Raw genomic sequence first — 19,588 nt, forward strand, 5'->3', positions numbered from 1 at the left:
GTACAATAAGTTAAAGTAAACAAAACCTGATTTTTTTCTATATAGTTTTGTTTAGTTTTTCCGTTATATGATATTTTATTATATCAAAAGAATCTAAATGAAAATTACAGTTGAAGTCAGAATTATTAGCCCCCCGTTAAATTTATTTTCTTTTTTAAATATTTCCCAAATTATGTTTAACAGAGCAAGGACATTTTCAAAGTATGTCTGATAATATTTTTTCTTCTAAAGAAAAAGTCTTATTTGTTTTATTTCAGCTAGAATAAAAGCAGTTTTTAATTATTTAAAAAACATTTTAAGGTCAAAATTATTAGCCACTTTAAGCTATACATTTTTCGATAGTCTACAGAACAAACCATCATTGTACAATAACTTGCCTAATTACCTTAACCAGCCTAGTTAACCTGATTAACCTAGTTAAGCCTTTAAATGTCACTTTAAGCTGTAGTGTCTTGAAAAATATCTAGTCAAATATTATTTACTGTCATCATGGCAAAGATAAAATAAATCAGTTATTATGAGTTATTAAAACTATTATGTTTAGAAATGTGTTGAAAAAATTTCCGTTAAACAGAAATTGGGTAAAAAAAAATAAACAGGGGGCTAATAATTCTTCCTTCAACTGTATATGTGAATACAATGACATATGTTTTTAATTTAACATCAAGATAACATGGATTATATTACAAGTAACAAGTTTTGAGGTAAATAATAACCCTGACTTTTAGCTGTTTTAGTTGTACAAAAAAGTATTCCTCTTAATATAGCAAAACTGGTAATAGTTATCAAATAAATTTAATGATCAAAATCAGAAACACACTGGCTTTGCAGCACAAACAGTCATGCAATGTATTACACTTTTTATTTTGGAGAATTTAACTGACGCAGTTGATAAATCTGATATGCCAGATTCTTAGCCATGCATTGCAAAATATATTAAATAATCACATTACAGTTAATCACTTAGATAATGAAAGCAAAATTAAATTGACCTGCTATTTTGGAATTTAAGTGTAATTTACCGTAATTCATATTAGCAGAAGAGCATAATTGCTTCTCTGTGCTAAGATGAGTCATGCATTGGTGTGTCCTGAAACTTTCTTTTTCAAAGCCACTTTTAGAAAAGGGTATATTTCATCCTTCCGACAAACACACACACAGACACACACACCTGGTTAGTAACCAAAATGCGTCAATAAAAGAAAGGGGACATTTGTTCTTTCTGAGGGAGTCCTTCTTCTAAGGGATCCCATGACAGAGTTTCACTCCTGGGTTTTCCAGTCGGTCAGCCAGAGCCATAAGCCAAAGCAGGAATCAAGTTACCTGGAAAAAGCAAAAGTCTTTTCTTTCTATCTTTTAGACAGCCACTTTAACCATTCCTCTTTTAGATGCAACCTTTGATATAAAATGGCAGATATACATTCATACAGTCTAAACAAAATGTACTCTTCTTCTTCTTCTCTTCCCCCCCGAGATGTAACAAAGCTTCATGGTCCTTGATACAGTTTATCCCAGTGGGAAAACGTCTTTCTCTTTTCTCTGTGGGAAACGTTTTGTCAGATGGCAACATTATATAACACGAACACTTTTGAAGGTCCTGCTCAGCTTTCACAAACAACTGAAGGAGAGCGGAGACTTTCAGAAGAGACTCCATTGTCCTCGGCCTCAATCTAGTTCAAACAAAACTCATTTACATTGGTCAGCGTCTTACATCAGCAGATCTGCTTGATTAATTGGTTTCCTATTGAGTCATGGGATGGGCTGTTGTTCATGTTGCTAAATAAACAACGAATCTGATGCACGATTTTAAATTCTGCTAAACGTAAACATGAGGTAATTTACTGGGAGCAGAATGACATAGGTCTTGCAAAACAAGTGTAATCTGACACCACACATTAACGTTTACTAATTTAAACAAAACAATAAATGGTTTTGACATATACGTGATTTGCAATCTAAAGCGATACTTAATTTCTGAGATGGAAATTGGAGCCATTTTCTACTTCAAACTGTCAAACTATCACATTCTTTTGATTTGTTATCTTAATGAATGGGGACAATGCATGCTTTTATGTTTTTGTTTTTAAAATATGGATAATCATTCGGTTACGAACTTAATTTAGATATTTGGATAGAAAAACCCAGCATTTCATTCATTCATTTTCCTTCAGCTTAGTCCATTTATTCATCAGGGGTCGCCACAGCGGAATGAACCACCAACTTATCCAGCATATGTTTTACACAGCGGATGCCCTTCTAGCTGCAGCCCAGTACTGGGAAACATCCATACACACTCATTCACACACATACACTGATACACTACAACCAATTTAGTTTATTCAATTCACCTATAGTGCATGTCTTTGGACTTTGGGGGAAACCGGAGCATCTGGAGGAAACCCAAAAGAACAAGGGGAAAACATGCAAACTCTACACAAAAATGCAAACTGACCCAGCTGGTGTTCTGTCGATTTGTCCTACCTTGTCGGCTTGTCCTACCTCCCATTCAAAAAGTAGGTAGCACATTTTGATGACGCAATATGCTACCCATCAGATTTTGCCACCAGTGTAAATTTTAATCTGGATTAGTGTAGAAATGAAGATGTAATATCACCCTAATCCCTAACCCCAACCTCAGAACCATTCAAATACAGTGTTCACATAATCTGACGGGTAGGATAAAATGTCAGGACACCGGGACTCGAATCAGAGACCTTCTTGCTGAAAGCCATCAGTGACCACCGTGTCGGCCCAACCCAGAATTTTTAGTTTAAAACTTATTTAGTGATGCATGATATATATATATATATATCAGAAGCCATATCAGTATTGGCAAGTATATTTTTATTGTTTAAAATTATTGCCTGATAAAAAGTAATTTAACTGTGCAAAAATGAACCATGGGATTTTGAGAAAGAAAAATATGCTTCTTTGCAGTTTCCTTGTGTAGATGGTCTAGTTACAAACTATTTGTTTAGCTTTAGTAATCAGGCCCAGAAAAAGTAATATCAGGATTTGTATTTATTGACCTTTCAATAAATCAGGATTTGTATTTATTGAATACAAAGTGTTATTAGTTATCGGTGTCAGATATCGGTACACCGTCATCGATTATGATTAGGTCTATGTTTGCAAGCAAAGCTAACTACATAAACTAACTAAAAATTCTGAAATTCTAACTTTTGTTTTGTCAACATTCTATATAGTCTACAAATAACTATAATAATTTTTATGCTGTGTATTAGAAATAAAGGATTGTATTCCTTTATTAGGTTAATATTTTAACATTTGATCCTAATTTTGATCACATGCTTTCAGCATTAGTAGAACATTGTTGCAAGTGTAATTAAGTATTTTGGCACCATGTTGTATATTGCATGTTGTGTTGGCTGTGGTCAAAGCAACCCCGCAGACTTTTCAATTCTTGATAGATCATACAATTAAACAGTAGCCTATTTCTATTTTTAACATGGCTCATTAGTATGTAGCTTCCACAAATAAAGTAGAGCTTCGTCCCAATTTGCATCTTATCCGTCCTAAATAGTTTTCTAAAGAGAATGCGAAAGGTTCCCGTATGGTTTACTATTTACTTAAAAAATTCGAAGTGTAGAACCGTTCATACTCATACAATTTGATTAGAACCACAAATGCAGGTGAAAAGTGTAAATAAGCTACAAACATGGCAGACGTGCGAGACCAACCGTCAAGTGAAGGGCATGGGTAAAGATGTTTGTATGACTGTAAATCATTATCTAGCCACTGGAAAATATTTAAAATGCGATTTCTGTGTTATATTTCATGCTGCTTCCCCAATAAGATAGGAAATTATATGACAAAAAATGTGGATGTGTGAATGATTGACAGGGCTCATAACTAAGCAACGAGGGAATATATGTCCCAAAGCGTGCATACTCTTCTGTTACACACTCAACAGTATATACTTTTCCTTCACAAAAAAGTACATACCTTTGGGGTGTAGTATAAGTATGCTTTGAGTCTTTTGATAATTGATGACGGTAACGATGTTATCGTTTCATCGAAGATGGCTGTTATTGACATCGAATCAATATGAACTCTTATTGCCCTCTGCTGGTGGAAAAGATCAGAGTGATTGTTGGTAAGTTGTTTGTCTTTTACACAGTATATTTGTATGCCTTCCTAAACTAATCTTTCTTCAATCTAATTACTTATTTTAATATTTGAAGCCCTTGGTTAAACAATACAGGCTATTTTTGCTCAATACAAAAACATCCAGATTACAGTAGCTCATATTTTTTACAGCTATTTCAATAATGCCAATATCACATAATCCTCACCCTTCAAAACACTTGCATGCCTATATAAAACGATAATTAATAATTTAATAATTAAGTCTATTAGTTTGTTCTTTAAAGTGTCTTGCATTCGCCATCTGCTTCACAGACGATAAGAGCTGTAAGTCATGCTGCGTTTCCAATGGTCACCATCAGCTAACAGATGACGCCATAGGTACACACTGAACTGCAATCAGTCACCAATCTCAGGTCGGTACACATCCGGGCCCAAGATTACACTGTTTACATAGAATAAGCTGCTGTTGTTTGTCTGTGTCACATTGTGGCTACCCATTTTTAAACTCACTTTCTTACTCGCATGCAAAACCATTTATAACATTATGTACAACAGCAGTATTTGGACATCTGCAACACTTAAAACTATGCAAAAACCACACAACTGATTTACATTACAACATGGCCTAGCTGAGTAAATTAATATATTGGTATAACATGGTTTGATAGTTATTAGTTTATAATGAATTTTCATTGCTCACTAGAAATATTTTTTATCCGAATTTTAGTCTTCTAGGATCTTGATGCTGATTGGTCAATTCCAAGTCAAGTTGAACTTTATTGACATTCCACTACATGTGTGGACATACAGTGGAATGAAATGTTGTGTGCCGAAGGACCATGGTGCTACACATCAATAAACATAATCATTAGTTTAAACACAACACTGGACATTAGAGCTATTTTAAACCTATACATAACTAACATACCAGAGTGATAATCTACACTACCTGACAAAAGTCTTGTCGTCTATCCCAGTTGTAAGAGCAACGAATAATAATTGGATTTCTAGTTGAGCATTTGGAAAAGTGGAAGAAGCTTCTTCTGATGAATCATCTGTTGAACTGTGTCCCAATCATCACAAATACTGCAGAAGACCTGAACCTGCATGGACCCAAGATTCTCACACCAATCAGTCAAGTATGGTTAAGGAAAAATCATGGTGTGTGAGAGATCTGCAAAGTGGGTGGCAACATCAACAGCCTGAGGTGTCAAGAGATTTGTGCTGCCCGTTACATTCCAAACCACAGGAGAGGGCAAATTCTACAGCAGGATAGCGCTTCTTCTCATGCTTCAGCCTCCACATCAAAGTTTCTAAAAAAACAAAGAATGTCAAGGTGCTCCTGGATTGGCCAGCCCAGTTACCAGATATGAACATTATTAAGCATGTCTGGGGTAAGATGGAGGAGGCATTGAATATAAATCCAAAGAATTTCGATCTCTGGGAGTCCTGCATGAATGCTTTATTTGTCATTCCAGATGACTTTATTAATAAGTTATTTGAGTCATTGCAGAGATGTATGGATGCAGTCCTCCAAGCTCATGGAAGTCATACACTATATTCTCCACTTTTTCCACTGCACCATGACTTTTTGTTCTACACTTTATTATTTCTGTTAAGTGACAAGAATTTTGTCAAAGCAAAGTCAGACCTTTCTGTCCTAATTAAATAATTAAAAATCATGGCATGATAATATTTTATTTTGGGATAATAAAGCATAATCTAGAGGCCTTTGCCTTTCGTATAAGCCACTTGTTATACCAAATGATCAAATAAAAGTCAAGTTATTATTAGTTGTTTTTCAAACTTGGATAGGCAACAAGACTTTTGTCAGGTAGTAAATGTACATTCACAAGTAAACAATGTTTTCCTTACTGAGCCCTTGTTAGATGGAGTGTAAGTAAAGTGTCTAGTGCATATGGAAAGAGTCTACTGGTGGTTTGTCAAGTCCACCCACCAGTGTGAAGAACACTCAGAAATGCTCATTGTTTTTTCTAGAGATATAGAGTGATTGTAAACTTGAGCAATCGGAAATTGATTGACATTAATGAGGGTAAAAATGGAGTACCGTTTAAGACAAATTACAGAAAAATGCAGCTTTGGTTCATACATGACTGCTTCTTTAAACACGAGGAAGAGAAAGCCACACACACAACTTTTGTAAATATCCTGCTTGCAACTTCCTATTCATCTATCACTAATAATATATTGCACCCATAAACTTGATTCACACCCAGTGTTGATACACAGCAGCAACAAGACTTTTGTCAGGTAGTAAATGTACATTCACAAGTAAACATTGTTTTCCTTACTGAGCCCTTGTTAGATGGAGTGTAAGTAAAGTGTCCAGTGCATATGGAAAGAGTCTACTGGTGGTTTGTCAAGTCCACCCACCAGTGTGAAGAACACTCAGAAATGCTCATTGTTTTTTCTAGAGATATAGAGTGATTGTAAGAAAGGGTCTGGTGTAAATTCTCTGGTGTAACAATATATCAGAATGATGAATGTGTGTTTTTACAGGTGGTTTGTCGAGCCCACTCACCTGTGTGATGCACCCTCAGAATTGTATAATGTTTTGAGGTTTTTTAATTTTTAGTTAAAGTGATAAAATATTCTTTTTATTAGGCAAACTCCTACTGTTGCATGTATCGGCCGTGCTTAAATGAAAAGAAAGCGCATAAGAACACCTTCATTGTTTTATAGACACGATAGAGGAACTTGCTATTGTTTTTTTTAACATAAACATTTTTTAATGACCTTACATAAACGATAACTTAACAATAACAGCCCTTTAGGTGTGACTGTTTTTACAGCAGAGCCTTTCCTACCTCATTGCCTAATTAGACAAAATAGTATGTCATTTACACGTTTATTAGTCACTTATCAGTTATTGTCTGTAAACTATTTGCTTAGTGGTATTAGCTGTCAACCAACTGCAGACATTTAAAATATTCTGATTAACTACTGTGGTTGCTTTATTTGTTTTTTGATATTATATACTTAATACAGAAACAATCAGTTTGTTCATTTTAAGCATAACATGTGATTTACTTTTTGGCTTTTCTAGTCCAAATATCGAAATATTCTTAAATGAAGCAGCATTTTCTAGACAAACAAAACACATTGTCTTGTTTTAAGAATTAATATGCCAAAACTAAGTTTTTCCTTAAAACACACAAAATAACCTGCCAATGGTTTAAGTTAAATAATCTTATGTCAAAAGGAAAAACTTATTTTGTTGCAGTGTTCAGATTAAAAACTGTAAGAGATCCAGTTTGCAGTATACATAATCAGATTCTGTGTATGTGTGTGTGTGAGTGCGCATACATGTATATAATAATATCAAAAGATTTCAAAATGTAGTTCTTGTAGTAAATCTTGTTTAGAGCTACTGTATGTGATTCACTGCTCCTTATTTTCTGCAGTGAATAATTCCCAGTTGGACATGCGAGAGCCTGTTTAATGAGCATCTCTGTAGCAGTATTTGTGTCCCAGGAGACTGGGCTGGGATCTCCTCGCTGACAGGCAGAAACAAAAATCAGGTGTGTCCCGAACTCCTCCTTTTACTGTCTGATTTAAACAAGGAAAGTAGGCTAATTCTATTAAAAGTGAATCCTAGTCTTCATTAAAAATGGAAAAACCTGACAATAAGCAAAACTGAGAAGTTAAAAATAAACTTGAGCAATCGGAAATTGATTGACATTAATGAGGGTAAAAATGGAGTACCGTTTAAGACAAATTACAGAAAAATGCAGCTTTGGTTCATACATGACTGCTTCTTTAAACACGAGGAAGAGAAAGCCACACACACAACTTTTGTAAATATCCTGCTTGCAACTTCCTATTCATCTATCACTAATAATATATTGCACCCATAAACTCCATTCACACCCAGTGTTGATACACAGCAGACTTAACCTATTTAAGCTGAAGTTCATAGTTGCCATTTTCCTTTTATGAGTAATTTTCTACATGTTATTCATGTTTAATTTTTCAATGACATGCAAGCAAACAACCAAGTAAAAGATTTAAAAAAAGAACTAAACTGATTTATTTCCATGAGGCCTTCGACTTCAAAATGGATGCAAACCCTCCCAAATGAAGACAATTTTCATGATACTAAAAATTATTTTTTGTTCACAAATAAATGTCAACAAAATCATGAAGGTCTCTAGATTCATTCAAATAAAACAAATCCTTTAAGAGATCTATCGTTTTTTGTATACTTGGTCAAATGTTCAAGCGGCAACTATAGTTGCCAGTGGGCAAATACCTTATACGTAAATCATGAAGAATTAGGGAATAAAGTTAATAAATCAAGGTTATTGGTCTCGTTTAAGAATGTTTGCTTTCATTATACCCCATCTAAACATAACTTTCACCATTTAACTGATATCGTTACGCTAAAGTAGACTTTTTTTGATAGGTAAAGAGTTAAAACAACACTGGAGCAGAGTTAAAGTGCTGATTGAACAGAGAATAACGAACTCCTGCTGTTAAAAAGCAGAATCATTGAAGAAAAACACAAAACTACAATCAAATTCAGTCACAACCTTAAGCCCTGCTGTCCACACAAACATGGGAATCGTCTAAATTGCCTTTTTTCTGCACAAAAACATAGGATCAGGTCAATTAAACCCAAATTTTTAAAACTTGTCAGGGTGAGGATTTTCAAAAGCGCCAGGGTCTGTGTTTTTTAGAAAATTGAGAAAAAAAAACGTCTACATGGCCTTAGAAACTCAACTGAAAACTTCATAAACCTCTCAAAATCTCAGCTCATCAGGTTAATTAAGCAACTCCACAAACAGAATCGGCTTTATTTGTTACTAAGCTATTTAACTATTTCTGTTAAATGTCTACATAAATCCTTAGTAAGATACACTGAAAACACTTGTTCCCCTTCGGGGGGAACTTCAGCACTATAAGTGGATTTGATTGTAAAATCCACGCATTGGGAGATTCGGTTCAGAAGCTACTCGTCTGAAAGAGTATTGAACGGGCCAATTAAGAATGAATTGGCAGCGCAAGCCTGCGCAGGTGAGCGGCATAAGCAATCAACTGAGTATATAAGCTCACCTGGCGCCAGCAGACGCTATCCTTCCTTTTCGCTTCAGAGACTTTCTGATCGAGTCGATGAGGGTTCCTCCTGCTGTGACCAGCGATTCTGAGCGAACGAGAGCATTCTCCCGGTCCAGAGTGTGTACACGCAGTGGCAGACGGTCGAGCTGGGTTTCTCCCTTGCCTGGCGTTCTTTGGGTCCGGTCCTCCAGAGCGGTGCGTATAAAGTTGCAAACTTCACAGAAAGAGCAACACAGTCGTGCAGCACGTCCTTATCAGGACGGCGCTCCGACTGTGCGTTTCTGGATGTGGTGGTTTCCTGTCTTCGGATGATGGGCGCGGGCACTGCGTTACATGTCTGGGGGTCCAGCATGTTAATGCGCTGCTCGCGGGCAGTTCATGTCGTCATTGCGATGCCATGACTGTTGCGCAAGATCGCGGTTAGCCTTTGCAAAAGGGCGAACCACCCCCGTTGTCCCCTGCTCTGCAGCGGGCACTCGGGCAGATCTGAGGGTTTCAGCGAGAGATAATCCGTCGCCCACGGGCCCGCGGACCTCCCGCTCCTCTAAGCGCTCCATCCAAGCTTCGGGCGGGGGAAGCGATCCGTCTAACAGATGGTAGCCCTTACGCCCGATGACACCGGAGACCAGATGTCCACCGCGGCATCGGAGGGTGGGCTTTCATTGTCCGATGATGATCCAGACCCGCTCGCCCCCTTCGGGCTGGTGAGCGCTGTCACTACGGATCCTGAAACGGACATGTTAGCCGTGCTTTCCCGGGCTGCTTCGGCCGTGGGTTGGAGATGGTTTATCCCCCAGCTCCGCGGCCGGACCGACTAGAGGGGCGTTCCCTTCTTCCCGGAGGTGCACAGTAGGCTCACGCGGTCTTGTAAAGCACTTTTTTCTGCTCGTGCTGCGTGTTCCTCCACCCTAACCACTCTTGACGGTGAAACAGCCAGGGGGTATGTGGCGATTCCTCAGGTTGAGTGCGCGATGGCGGTAAATCCGCGCGGCGCCTCTTCTTGGCGGGGTCCGCCTCGTCTCCCATCCAAAGCCTGTAAGTTATCTACCTCCCTCGGAGCTAGAGCTTACATAGCTGCGGGCCAGGCTGCTTCCGCCTTGCATGCGATAGCCACCTACCAGAGCTACCAAGCGCAGGCGCTGGCCGAGCTGCACGAGGGTGGGTCTAACCCAGGCTTACGAGCTTCGCACCGCCGCCGACTTAGCTCTTCGGACTACTGAGTCCGCTGCGTGTGCGTTGGGGAGGACGATGTCCACATTAGTGGTCCAGGAGCGCCACCCCTGGCTGATATGCGCAAAGTCGACAAAGTCCGCTTTCTTGACTTCCCCATATCCCCAGCCAGGTTCGGCGACACTGTCTGTGAATTCACCCAGGAATTCAAGGCGGTGAGAGAGCAGTTGGTGGGTGATGTCTTATCGGCTGTCCGTAGCCCGCTCCGCCCGCCGTGCCATTCATACCTGCTCCTCGCCGAAGGCGCCCGCCTACGAGAGCTGCTCCGCCCCCGCACACGCCTCCGGCGAAGCGAGCGCGTCGGGCACCTCGGAAGCAGGCAGCCCCCCTGCCCAGAACGCCGCTAAGTCCGGCAACGGACCGCGAAGCGCCCCTGGGACAGGCCATCTGGAGAAGAGGGAACTTGCTCTTTCCCCGCTGGAGGGCGGGGCCCCATTTCCAACGGCACTTTTTACTGCCATGAAAACATTATGAAAGGGCACTTTTCACTTCCCCAGATGTGACAGCCCGAAATCTGCCAGTCTGGGACGCTATGCTTTCTAGCTTGCCGATTCGGTGCGTTTCGCCAGTGGCTCACGAGCGCTGGGAGGACGGTCTCCTTTCTCCCACCCCTCGAGCCTCCCCTCCGGAGCTCGGGTTTGGAGTGAGAGCAAATATCTCACCTCCAGCTTTTCCGTGGGACCCGCGAGCTTCCCGGATCAGCACACCCACTCCGCGCTGCCCCACTGCTGGTACGTCAGCGATTGTAGCGATGAGTCCATTAGCGAGAACTCTGCCTGCCTGGTTAGCGCGGGCCAGCTCTTCGCGGTGGCTCATACGCACAATCAGACTCGGCTATGCGATTCAGTTCGCGAAACGGCCCCCCAAGTCACGGGTGTGTATTCACCAGGGTCAGCCCCCTGTCCGCCCCTGTCTTGCGAGAGGAGATTGCTGTCCTCCTGGCGAAGGATGCAATCGAGCCGCTCCCTCCAGCCGAGATGGAGAGCGGGTTTTACAGCCCACGCTTCATCGTGCCCAAAAAGAGCGGTGGGTCACGGCCAATCCTAGATCTGCGCGTTTTGAACCGCTGCCTGCACAAGCTGCCGTTCAGAATGCTCACGCAGAAGCGCATCCTCCGGTGCGTTCGTCCTCTGGGTTGGTCTGCAGCATTAGACCTGATGGACGCGTATTTCCATGTCTCCACTCTTCCTCGCCACCGACAGTTTCTGCGGTTTGCGTTTGAAGGTCGAGCTTGGCAATACAAAGCCCTCCCCTTCGGGCTCTCTCTGTCTCCGCGGGTCCTCACCAAGCCCGCGGAGGGTGCCTCAGCGCCCCTTCGGCTCGCGGGCATCTGCATACTCAATTTCTTTATGACTGGCTGATTTTTGCCCTCTCTCGGAGCAGTTGATTATGCACAGAGACAAAGTGCTCTGGCACTTCCACCTGTGGGGGTTTCAGGTCAACCGAGAAAAGAGCAAACTCGCCCCCGTGCAGAGGATCTCTTCTCTCGGGCTGGAGCTGGACTCGGTCACCATGGCAGCGCGCCTCTCCGGAGAGCGCGCTCAGCTGATGCTGTACTGTCTGAGAGAGCTCGACAGTAAAATAGTGGTCCCACTGAAACTATTTCAGAGGCTCCTGGGGCATATGGCATCCGCAGCCGCTTCATGCCGGAAGACTTAGGTAACCTCCGATTGCGGTGGCTAATACCGTCACTCGGGCTAGAGCCCCCTCCCCGAGCGCGCCTATGCCCTGACGTGGAGTCTATTCACTGAATGGTGTGTCTCTCGCTGAGAAGACCCCCGTAATTTGCCAGATCAGCGTTGTGCTTTCTTTACGCCGAGAGAAGTTGGAGAGCAGGCTGTCGCCCTCCACACTCAAGGTTACGTGGCTGCCATCTCCGCTCTCATAACGCGGTGGCTGGCGGCACCGTGGGAACGCATAACCTCATCATCCGGTTCCTCAGGGGCGTTAAGCGAATTATCCACCCCGCCCCCTCTCATGCCCTCTTAGGATCTCGCCCTCGCTACACAAGCCGCGTCAGATCCCTTCGATCCTCGACTCAGTATCTTCTGTCCCTGAAGACAGCTCTGCTGGTCGCGTTGATATCGATTAGAGGGTCGGGGACCCGGAGGCATTTTTCGGTCAGTGACTCGTGCCTGTAATTGGGCTGGCTTCTCTCACGTCCTGAGACCCCGCCCGCGATATGTGCCCAAGGTTCCTACCACTCCGTTTTAATACGAGGTAGTGAGCCTGCAAGCGCTGCCCTCGGAGGAGGCAGACCCAGCCCTTCTTTATTGTCCAGTTCGCGTTTTGCGTATTATCCGGACCGCACTCAGAGTTTAGATCATCTGAGCAGCTCTTCGTCTGTTATAGCGGTCGGCAGCAGGGAAGTGCCGTACCGAAATAAGTTCCCACTAGATTGTGGATGCCTTTCTTTCACTATCAGAGCCGAGATGAGCCGCGTCCCCCGAGAGCGCGTGCGCACTCCACTCGGAGCTTCGCATCCTCTCGAGCGCGCGCACGCGGCGCCCCTCTAACAGACATCTGTAGAGCTGCGGGCTGGGTGACACCCAACACATTTGCAAGGTTTTACAATCTGCGAGTGGAGCCGGTTTCCTCAAGGGTATTAGGTAACCCTTGGTGATTGAGGAAACAATTCGGTAGGGTGTTGAAACACGCTTGCTGCGCCATTTTCCCTAACACGGAGATACGTGCGCCTTTTTATCTGTCAGTAAAGTTCCCCGTCAGGTGAGCCCTGCAGATTCCTCCGTGGCCCCCAGCACTGACTCAGCGGAGGAGTCACTTGCTGGCCCACTACGTTGTAGGTCTGCCCGCTGGTCAGCCCGCGTTTTGGGTAAAGGTGCCTGCTATGCGTGGTCCCCACTAGGCGATCCCATATGCTTATTCAGCCACGGTTAAGTCCCCCCCCTGGGCGGACCCGTGTCTTCCCTCCCCGCTAACCACTCTTTTGCTATGCGTACTCCACCTTTTTAGGGCTAGTCCATATGTAAATTCTGCCATCTATCCCCCCCTTGGGTAACGGATGGCCTCCGCAGCGTCCTCCCTATCGGGATTGCACGCTTCCCAACGTACTGTCGTATTTTCCTAGAATTATCTAGATGCTCACGACTTCCCAAAAAATATATATAAATTCGTAAAACTTCTGTTGAAGTAGGATAAATTAGGGCCAGGGACACGTTGGAGGACCGCGCCCCTCATGATGTGGGTGCGTCACGCTTGCTTGACTATCTCCTCATCGGGGGTGTTGGTAAGGTGCAGTCATTATGGCGCTTTCAATGGGCTCCCAATGCGTGGATTTTACAATCAAATCCACTTATAGTGCTGAAGTTCCCCCCGAAGGGGAACGTTCGAGGTTACTAAAGTAACCCTTCGTTCCCCGAGGAGGGGAACGGAAGCACTATACTCCGTCGCCATAATGACTGTCCCTTAGCTGTTGAAAGTCTCTTCAGCTTAAAAAGGATAGCGTCTGCTGGCGCCAGGTGAGCTTATATACTCAGTTGAATGCTTATGCCGCTCACCTGCGCAGGCTTGCGCTGCCAATTCATTCTTAATTGGCCCGTTCAATACTCTTTCAGACGAGTAGCTTCTGAACCGAATCTCCCAATGCGTGGATTTTACAATCAAATCCACTTATAGTGCTTCTTATTACTTTAGGTTACTTTAGTAACCTCGAACGTTTTGTTAGATGACACTATTGTGCTATGTATTTACTTCTGTCTATTGTATGTACACCAGTATTTACGTCACTTTTGACTCTGAACTGTTTGAAAAACTGATTTTTTTCAATGTTATGTTTTTTTCTTTGACAGCTGTAACTCTACCATTGGAATTTTGCTTTGCAGGGACTAAGACATTAAAGCTGTTGAATTAGTTTTTATATATTAATAATATTTATTATTTAGGTAATAATTGTCTTTACATTTTTGGTGGAAATGGATTTCATTAAACTGATATATAATTATCAGGGGGAGGGGGGTGGTTCATATCAAATGGTTTTCTAATTTTAAACCTAAGAAATGTGTTTAATCAAAACCCTGGAGAAAATAAATGCCAACCATGTTCATATGGGATACTATTAACAAGGCTACATGCATAACACCATTTTTAAACATTTGGGATAAGTGAATCTAAATGCACACATTTCAGTCATCTACTAGAATACTCGAGCGAAATAAACACAGTACAACTGCTTTTAGGAATCAGTTCTTTATATATACTTTTAATTCATATATTTATATGCCAATGAGAAACAAATAACAATCATATTTACACCAACATAAGCAAGCTAAGAGTCAGAGAAACACCTCAGCCAAAAAAACCCAAAAACAAAATCAAAACAAATAAACCCATTCCATACAGGGCACAGACATATAACTGTAAATTATTGCTTTGTGTTCACGGGTTATGAACTACAGTTACAGTACTAGACGATACCTATATCCAAACAGAACAGCAACAGTGATAAAACTGACCATCTTTCATTAAAAAAGGAGATTTTTCTTTTTACTGATACGAAGCAACTGCAACAACAGCCTTAAAGACAGTAAAAAATATCAATACATTACGCTGCCGACGACAGGCTTATCTGTAACAGCTCAGTACAAATTTTGCTCCATATACTTCATGTCTTCCTTCAACTCAAAGAGTCCAAAAAATGTGTTCATGCTGGTTATCATTTTTTTTTCACCCATGTTTTTTCCGTCCCGGTGAAGATGAAACACCGTCAGGGTGAAACAGGCAGGAGAAAAAGGGCTGCATTCAGAGCGGCGAATACAAACAGGGAAAGACTGCATCTATGCAAAAGTCACAGCATGCAGAGCTACCAAATCAAGAAAAAGTTTAAAAGCTTATTGTCTAAAGGAGGGAAGGATTGGCTTTAAATAAAAGACTCAAAGATCTTTTGTCTCGCATGTACGCATGCCGTTTAAGAAAGTCATAGGAATACCAGTTGCTCTTTTGACTTTTTAAAATACAATTGATCATTTTCTTTTTCTTGAAAGTGACTTTTAATAAGGCTGATTATAATGTCTCTTCCTAGCAAGCATCTTTTGTTTTTAAAAGATGTCAAATAGACGTCTAAACATAGTAGTCTTGTCTAAAACAAGACTAAACTTGGGCTGTCAGTGAAAAGATGTCTAAAAACAGGCCAAAACTAGACTAGTCATTAAATAAACAGAAATGAATGACTACACATCTGTCTAATCTGTCTGTTTGACGACTAGTCTAGTTGTGGACTATTCTAAGATGTCTATTAGATTTTCACTGACAGCCCAAGTATAGCCTTGTTTTAGCAAAGCTATCTATGTGTAGATGTCTATTAGACGTTTATTAAACACAAAATTGTTTGCGGGGTTATTTCATGCCTCTCTGATTGGTCAATAGCAGCGTTCTGCCTTACTGACTGTACATTATTACTACAACACACCTTCAATATAAACCGTTTTGGTATGAATGAACACAGTGTAGGTTTATAAGCTAGAACAAACATGGACATGGGATTGTTCACTCAAAAATATTTACTCACTCTCATGTCATTCCAAACAAGTGACGTTCTTCCAGATCCTTGATTGAGAAATGTGTTATTTTCCAAAAACAATTGAAGTCAGTGGGCGCCACAACAGATTGGTCACCAACATTCCTCAAAATTAAAGTGATTCTTACTTAACCAAGTACGTTTTTTTCATTTTTGGATGAACTCTCCTTTCAAAATTGGATCTGGCAATGGAAAAAACACTAATGTGAATGATCAAGCATTCTGGAAATCAATAATCTGAACACATCCCAGTGTAGACTCTGAAACATCATCTCTGTACCGTACAGAATCTGTATTCAGAAAAGGCTAAGAAACAAAAAGATCAATCAAAACATGTGCTTTTCCCTTTTCATTTATCAGGCCTGCGAGTGAACGTTGCGCTATACGTACAAATACACAAAAAAAAAAAAGAAATGCAGAATTGTCCATCTGACCGTTACTTTGCTTTCCAAGGCCAATCATCAGAAAGACAGCGGTCAGATATATGCTTTAATATAGTGTATAAAATACGCCAGTTAGCATGCAAAAATGTGTGGTATCAAATACACAGTAAGAATAATAATACACATCTAACTCCGTAAACACCTTCCCCTCATCACCTTCTCTCTTTACGTTTGACTCGTCGTCCCATTCTAGCATGGTGTAGGCTATGAACGACAAAAATGCACCTCCGCATGAGCCGACCTGACCGATATGAGAGAATAAAATGGAGAAAGCAAAATAAATCCGTCTTTGAAAGCGTTTTTTTTTCCCCTTTGATGATCAATCAAAGTGAGAAACGTAACAAAGTTTACATGTGACCTACTTCTACGACTGGTAAATACAATTACTGCTCTTTAATGCTACAGTACAAAGAGTCTAAAATGAGGGAATGAAAGTGCTATGATGGTGAGAAGGGGGTCGCAGGCTCATGGTCCCCCCTATCTGTCCCGTGAGGCGGCGGTGAGACAGTGTGTTCAGTCCACGAGTCCCGTTCAGAACAGCACGCGTCACCTGTGCACTGGGCACCCATCCAAAACCCATCCATGTCTTATTTAGCTTGTTTTTTTGTTATTGAAATAAAGCGTGTCTTTCTCCTGGATGAGAGAAAGAGACACAGAGAGAGAGAGAAACATGTGCGGTGAGGCGATGGGTTTAGTTGTAGATTTTCGGGGGCCCGTCGGGGCGTCTGGTCTGGACTATCTTGGCTTTGGGTCGAGCTTCTTCTTCTTCCTCGGTTTCGCTCTCGCACACGTGGACCACCACACTTGGAGTGGACTCTGTACCCGCGTGCAGCTCGTACTTCTCACCTACACAGATAAAGCACAGATTATGGTCTACTCAGCCGGTGGACATCTGCTGTATCTAACATCATATATATATATATATATATATTTTTTTATATTTATATATACATATACAGTTTAAGTTAGAATAATTAGCCCCCTTGTTTATTTTTTCCCCCAATTTCTGTTTAACTGAGAAAAAGATTTTCTCAACACATTTCTAAACATAATAGTTTTAATAACTCATTTCTAATAACTGATTTATTTTATCTTTGCCATGATGACAGTACAGAATATTTGACTAGATATTTTCCAAGACACTTCTATACAGCTTAAAGTGACATTTAAAGGCTTAACTAGGTTAATTAGGTTAACTAGACATGATAGGGTAATTAGGCAAGTTATTGTACAATGATGGTTTGTTATGTAGACTCGAATAAAAAAATAGCTTAAAGAGGCTACTAGTTTTGACCTTAAAATGTAAAAAAAAAAAAAAAAAAAGCTTTTATTCTAGGCAAAATAAAACAAAAAAGACTTTCTCCAGAGAAAAAAATATTATCAGACATAGTGTGAAAATGTCCTTGCTCTATTAAACATTATTTGGGAAGTATTTTAAAAAGAAAAAAAAATCAGGAGGGGGATAATAATTCTAACTTCAACTATATATATATATATATATATATATATATATATATATATATATATATATATATATATATATATATATATATATATATATATTACAGTTAAAAGTGAACTACTTGATGACTGAAGAAATATAGGATGGAAAATGTAGGTAGGACAAACATTGTGTATTGTCTTTCACCTAAATGTTGACCTTTGATGTACTGACAACAACTAAACAGCTCCCTTTCTCCTGCAAGAATCCTCTTTGTTCTTATGGCGTACATTGAGAATGCTGTACATATAATGGTGTAAAAACTGATTTTAAATGAACTTATAGCAGTATTACTAGCCAGTTGAGTGAGCACACTTTCGTTCTGTCCAATCAGAACTTTTCAATCTGCCTGTTATCAGTCATTTCAGTTTGCTGACTGTTCTGCATTTTTATAAATATTATTTTTTGTTTTTATAATAAGCTGAAATATCTCTCTGATTTGAGTTGAACTAGTTAACAGAAAGATACGGTCATTTTATTTGAGCTTACTGTTTGCTGCTGAGAGACATGAGTGGGTCATTTCTGAATATTTAAAAACAAATTTGAACAAATGTTGAAGTTAATGTCTTTTAAAGTAACACTCACTGCATTTTAGCAGTAAGAAGCTACAATACAGATTATTGAGCTGAAACTTGAAAACAAAATTAAATCGCAAATCAAATTGAAATATCTGTCAAAAAAAAGAAAGGAAAGGAAATTTTTTTTTTTTTTATATTTTCCAAAAATCACACAGCCCTAACTAATACACACACACACACACACACACACACACACACACACACACACACACACACACACACACACACACACACACACACACACACACACACACACACACACACACACACACACACACACACACACAAGATCCTTCATGTTGTCCCAACACAAATCAATTAGATTTCTATCATGTTGTTTCGGCTTATTTTAAATAAGTAGTTTGAACAAGCAGCAAAACATTTTCAAGTTTATTGATTTATTATTTATATCTGTAGTAATAATAATAATAATAATAATAATAATAAAGTCGATGTTTGCCTCTAGTTCATCATGGTGCTGTATTGAGATGATATACAAACATACATAATTATTTTTAATATCATGATCATCAAATCTACATGGTGATTTTCTAAAAATGCTTCTGGGACTTTCACCTGCTTTGTGATCTACTCCTGTTTGTCAATTAAAAGCTGCCAGCACTGATCATGTCTGACCTTACAGACTTACCACTGCTATAATATCAACTCTTACCTGAAGAATTCATTATAATTAATATCAAGATAATAATTATATCAGTAACCCAGACAAAAAAAAAAAAAAAAAACATGGCACTAAACATTAAGATGATCTCAGACAACAGCGGAATGCTTTGAGGTGCACTGAATAATCCAGATAAATGTCCTCTCTCTAACAAAAGATAGGAGATTTGAAGGCCATTAAAAGATTAGACCTGGCTGTAAACAGATGTACAGTATAGTACATCCTAATGATTGAGTAATAAAAGCACTAGCATTCAGCACACACATAAACACAAAAACATACACCGAGAAACAGAAAGAGGGCTGCTGTAATAATGAGAGATGATGGTTTGGAGTGTGTGTGTGTGTGTGTGTGTGTGTGTGTGTGTGTGTGTGTGTGTGTGTGTGTGTGTGTGTGTGTGTGTGCGTGCGTGATGATATGATTCTTTATTCA

At 40.3% G+C, this 19,588-nt stretch overlaps 1 protein-coding gene and 1 long non-coding RNA gene across 5 annotated transcripts in view; one reads left to right on the top strand and one right to left on the bottom strand.

Annotated features, from left to right (window-relative positions):
• LOC141378574 (uncharacterized) overlaps window positions 1–7,652 on the top strand; it is a 28,227-nt gene extending 20,575 nt beyond the window's left edge. The window contains exons 3-4 of one of the 2 annotated variants that reach the window (XR_015513428.1): window positions 4,423–4,523; window positions 7,536–7,652. This is a non-coding gene — a long non-coding RNA (uncharacterized LOC141378574). The remainder of the gene's footprint in view (window positions 1–4,422; window positions 4,524–7,535) is intronic. The other variant, XR_015513430.1, reaches the window with a different exon arrangement.
• A 6,957-nt stretch (window positions 7,653–14,609) lies between these two features.
• The window catches only part of rcan3 (regulator of calcineurin 3), a 45,358-nt gene continuing 40,379 nt past the window's right edge, over window positions 14,610–19,588 (bottom strand). For all 3 annotated transcript variants that reach the window (NM_001005392.1, XM_087288624.1, XM_087288626.1), the window contains 1 exon segment: window positions 14,610–17,241. In NM_001005392.1, the coding sequence (NP_001005392.1) occupies window positions 17,087–17,241 (155 nt within the window). In that variant the 3' untranslated portion in view covers window positions 14,610–17,086.

The sequence above is a fragment of the Danio rerio genome, chromosome 17 (assembly GCF_052040795.2).
Source record: "Danio rerio strain M-AB ecotype USA chromosome 17, GRCz13ab, whole genome shotgun sequence".
NCBI classification, from domain to species: domain Eukaryota; kingdom Metazoa; phylum Chordata; class Actinopteri; order Cypriniformes; family Danionidae; genus Danio; species Danio rerio.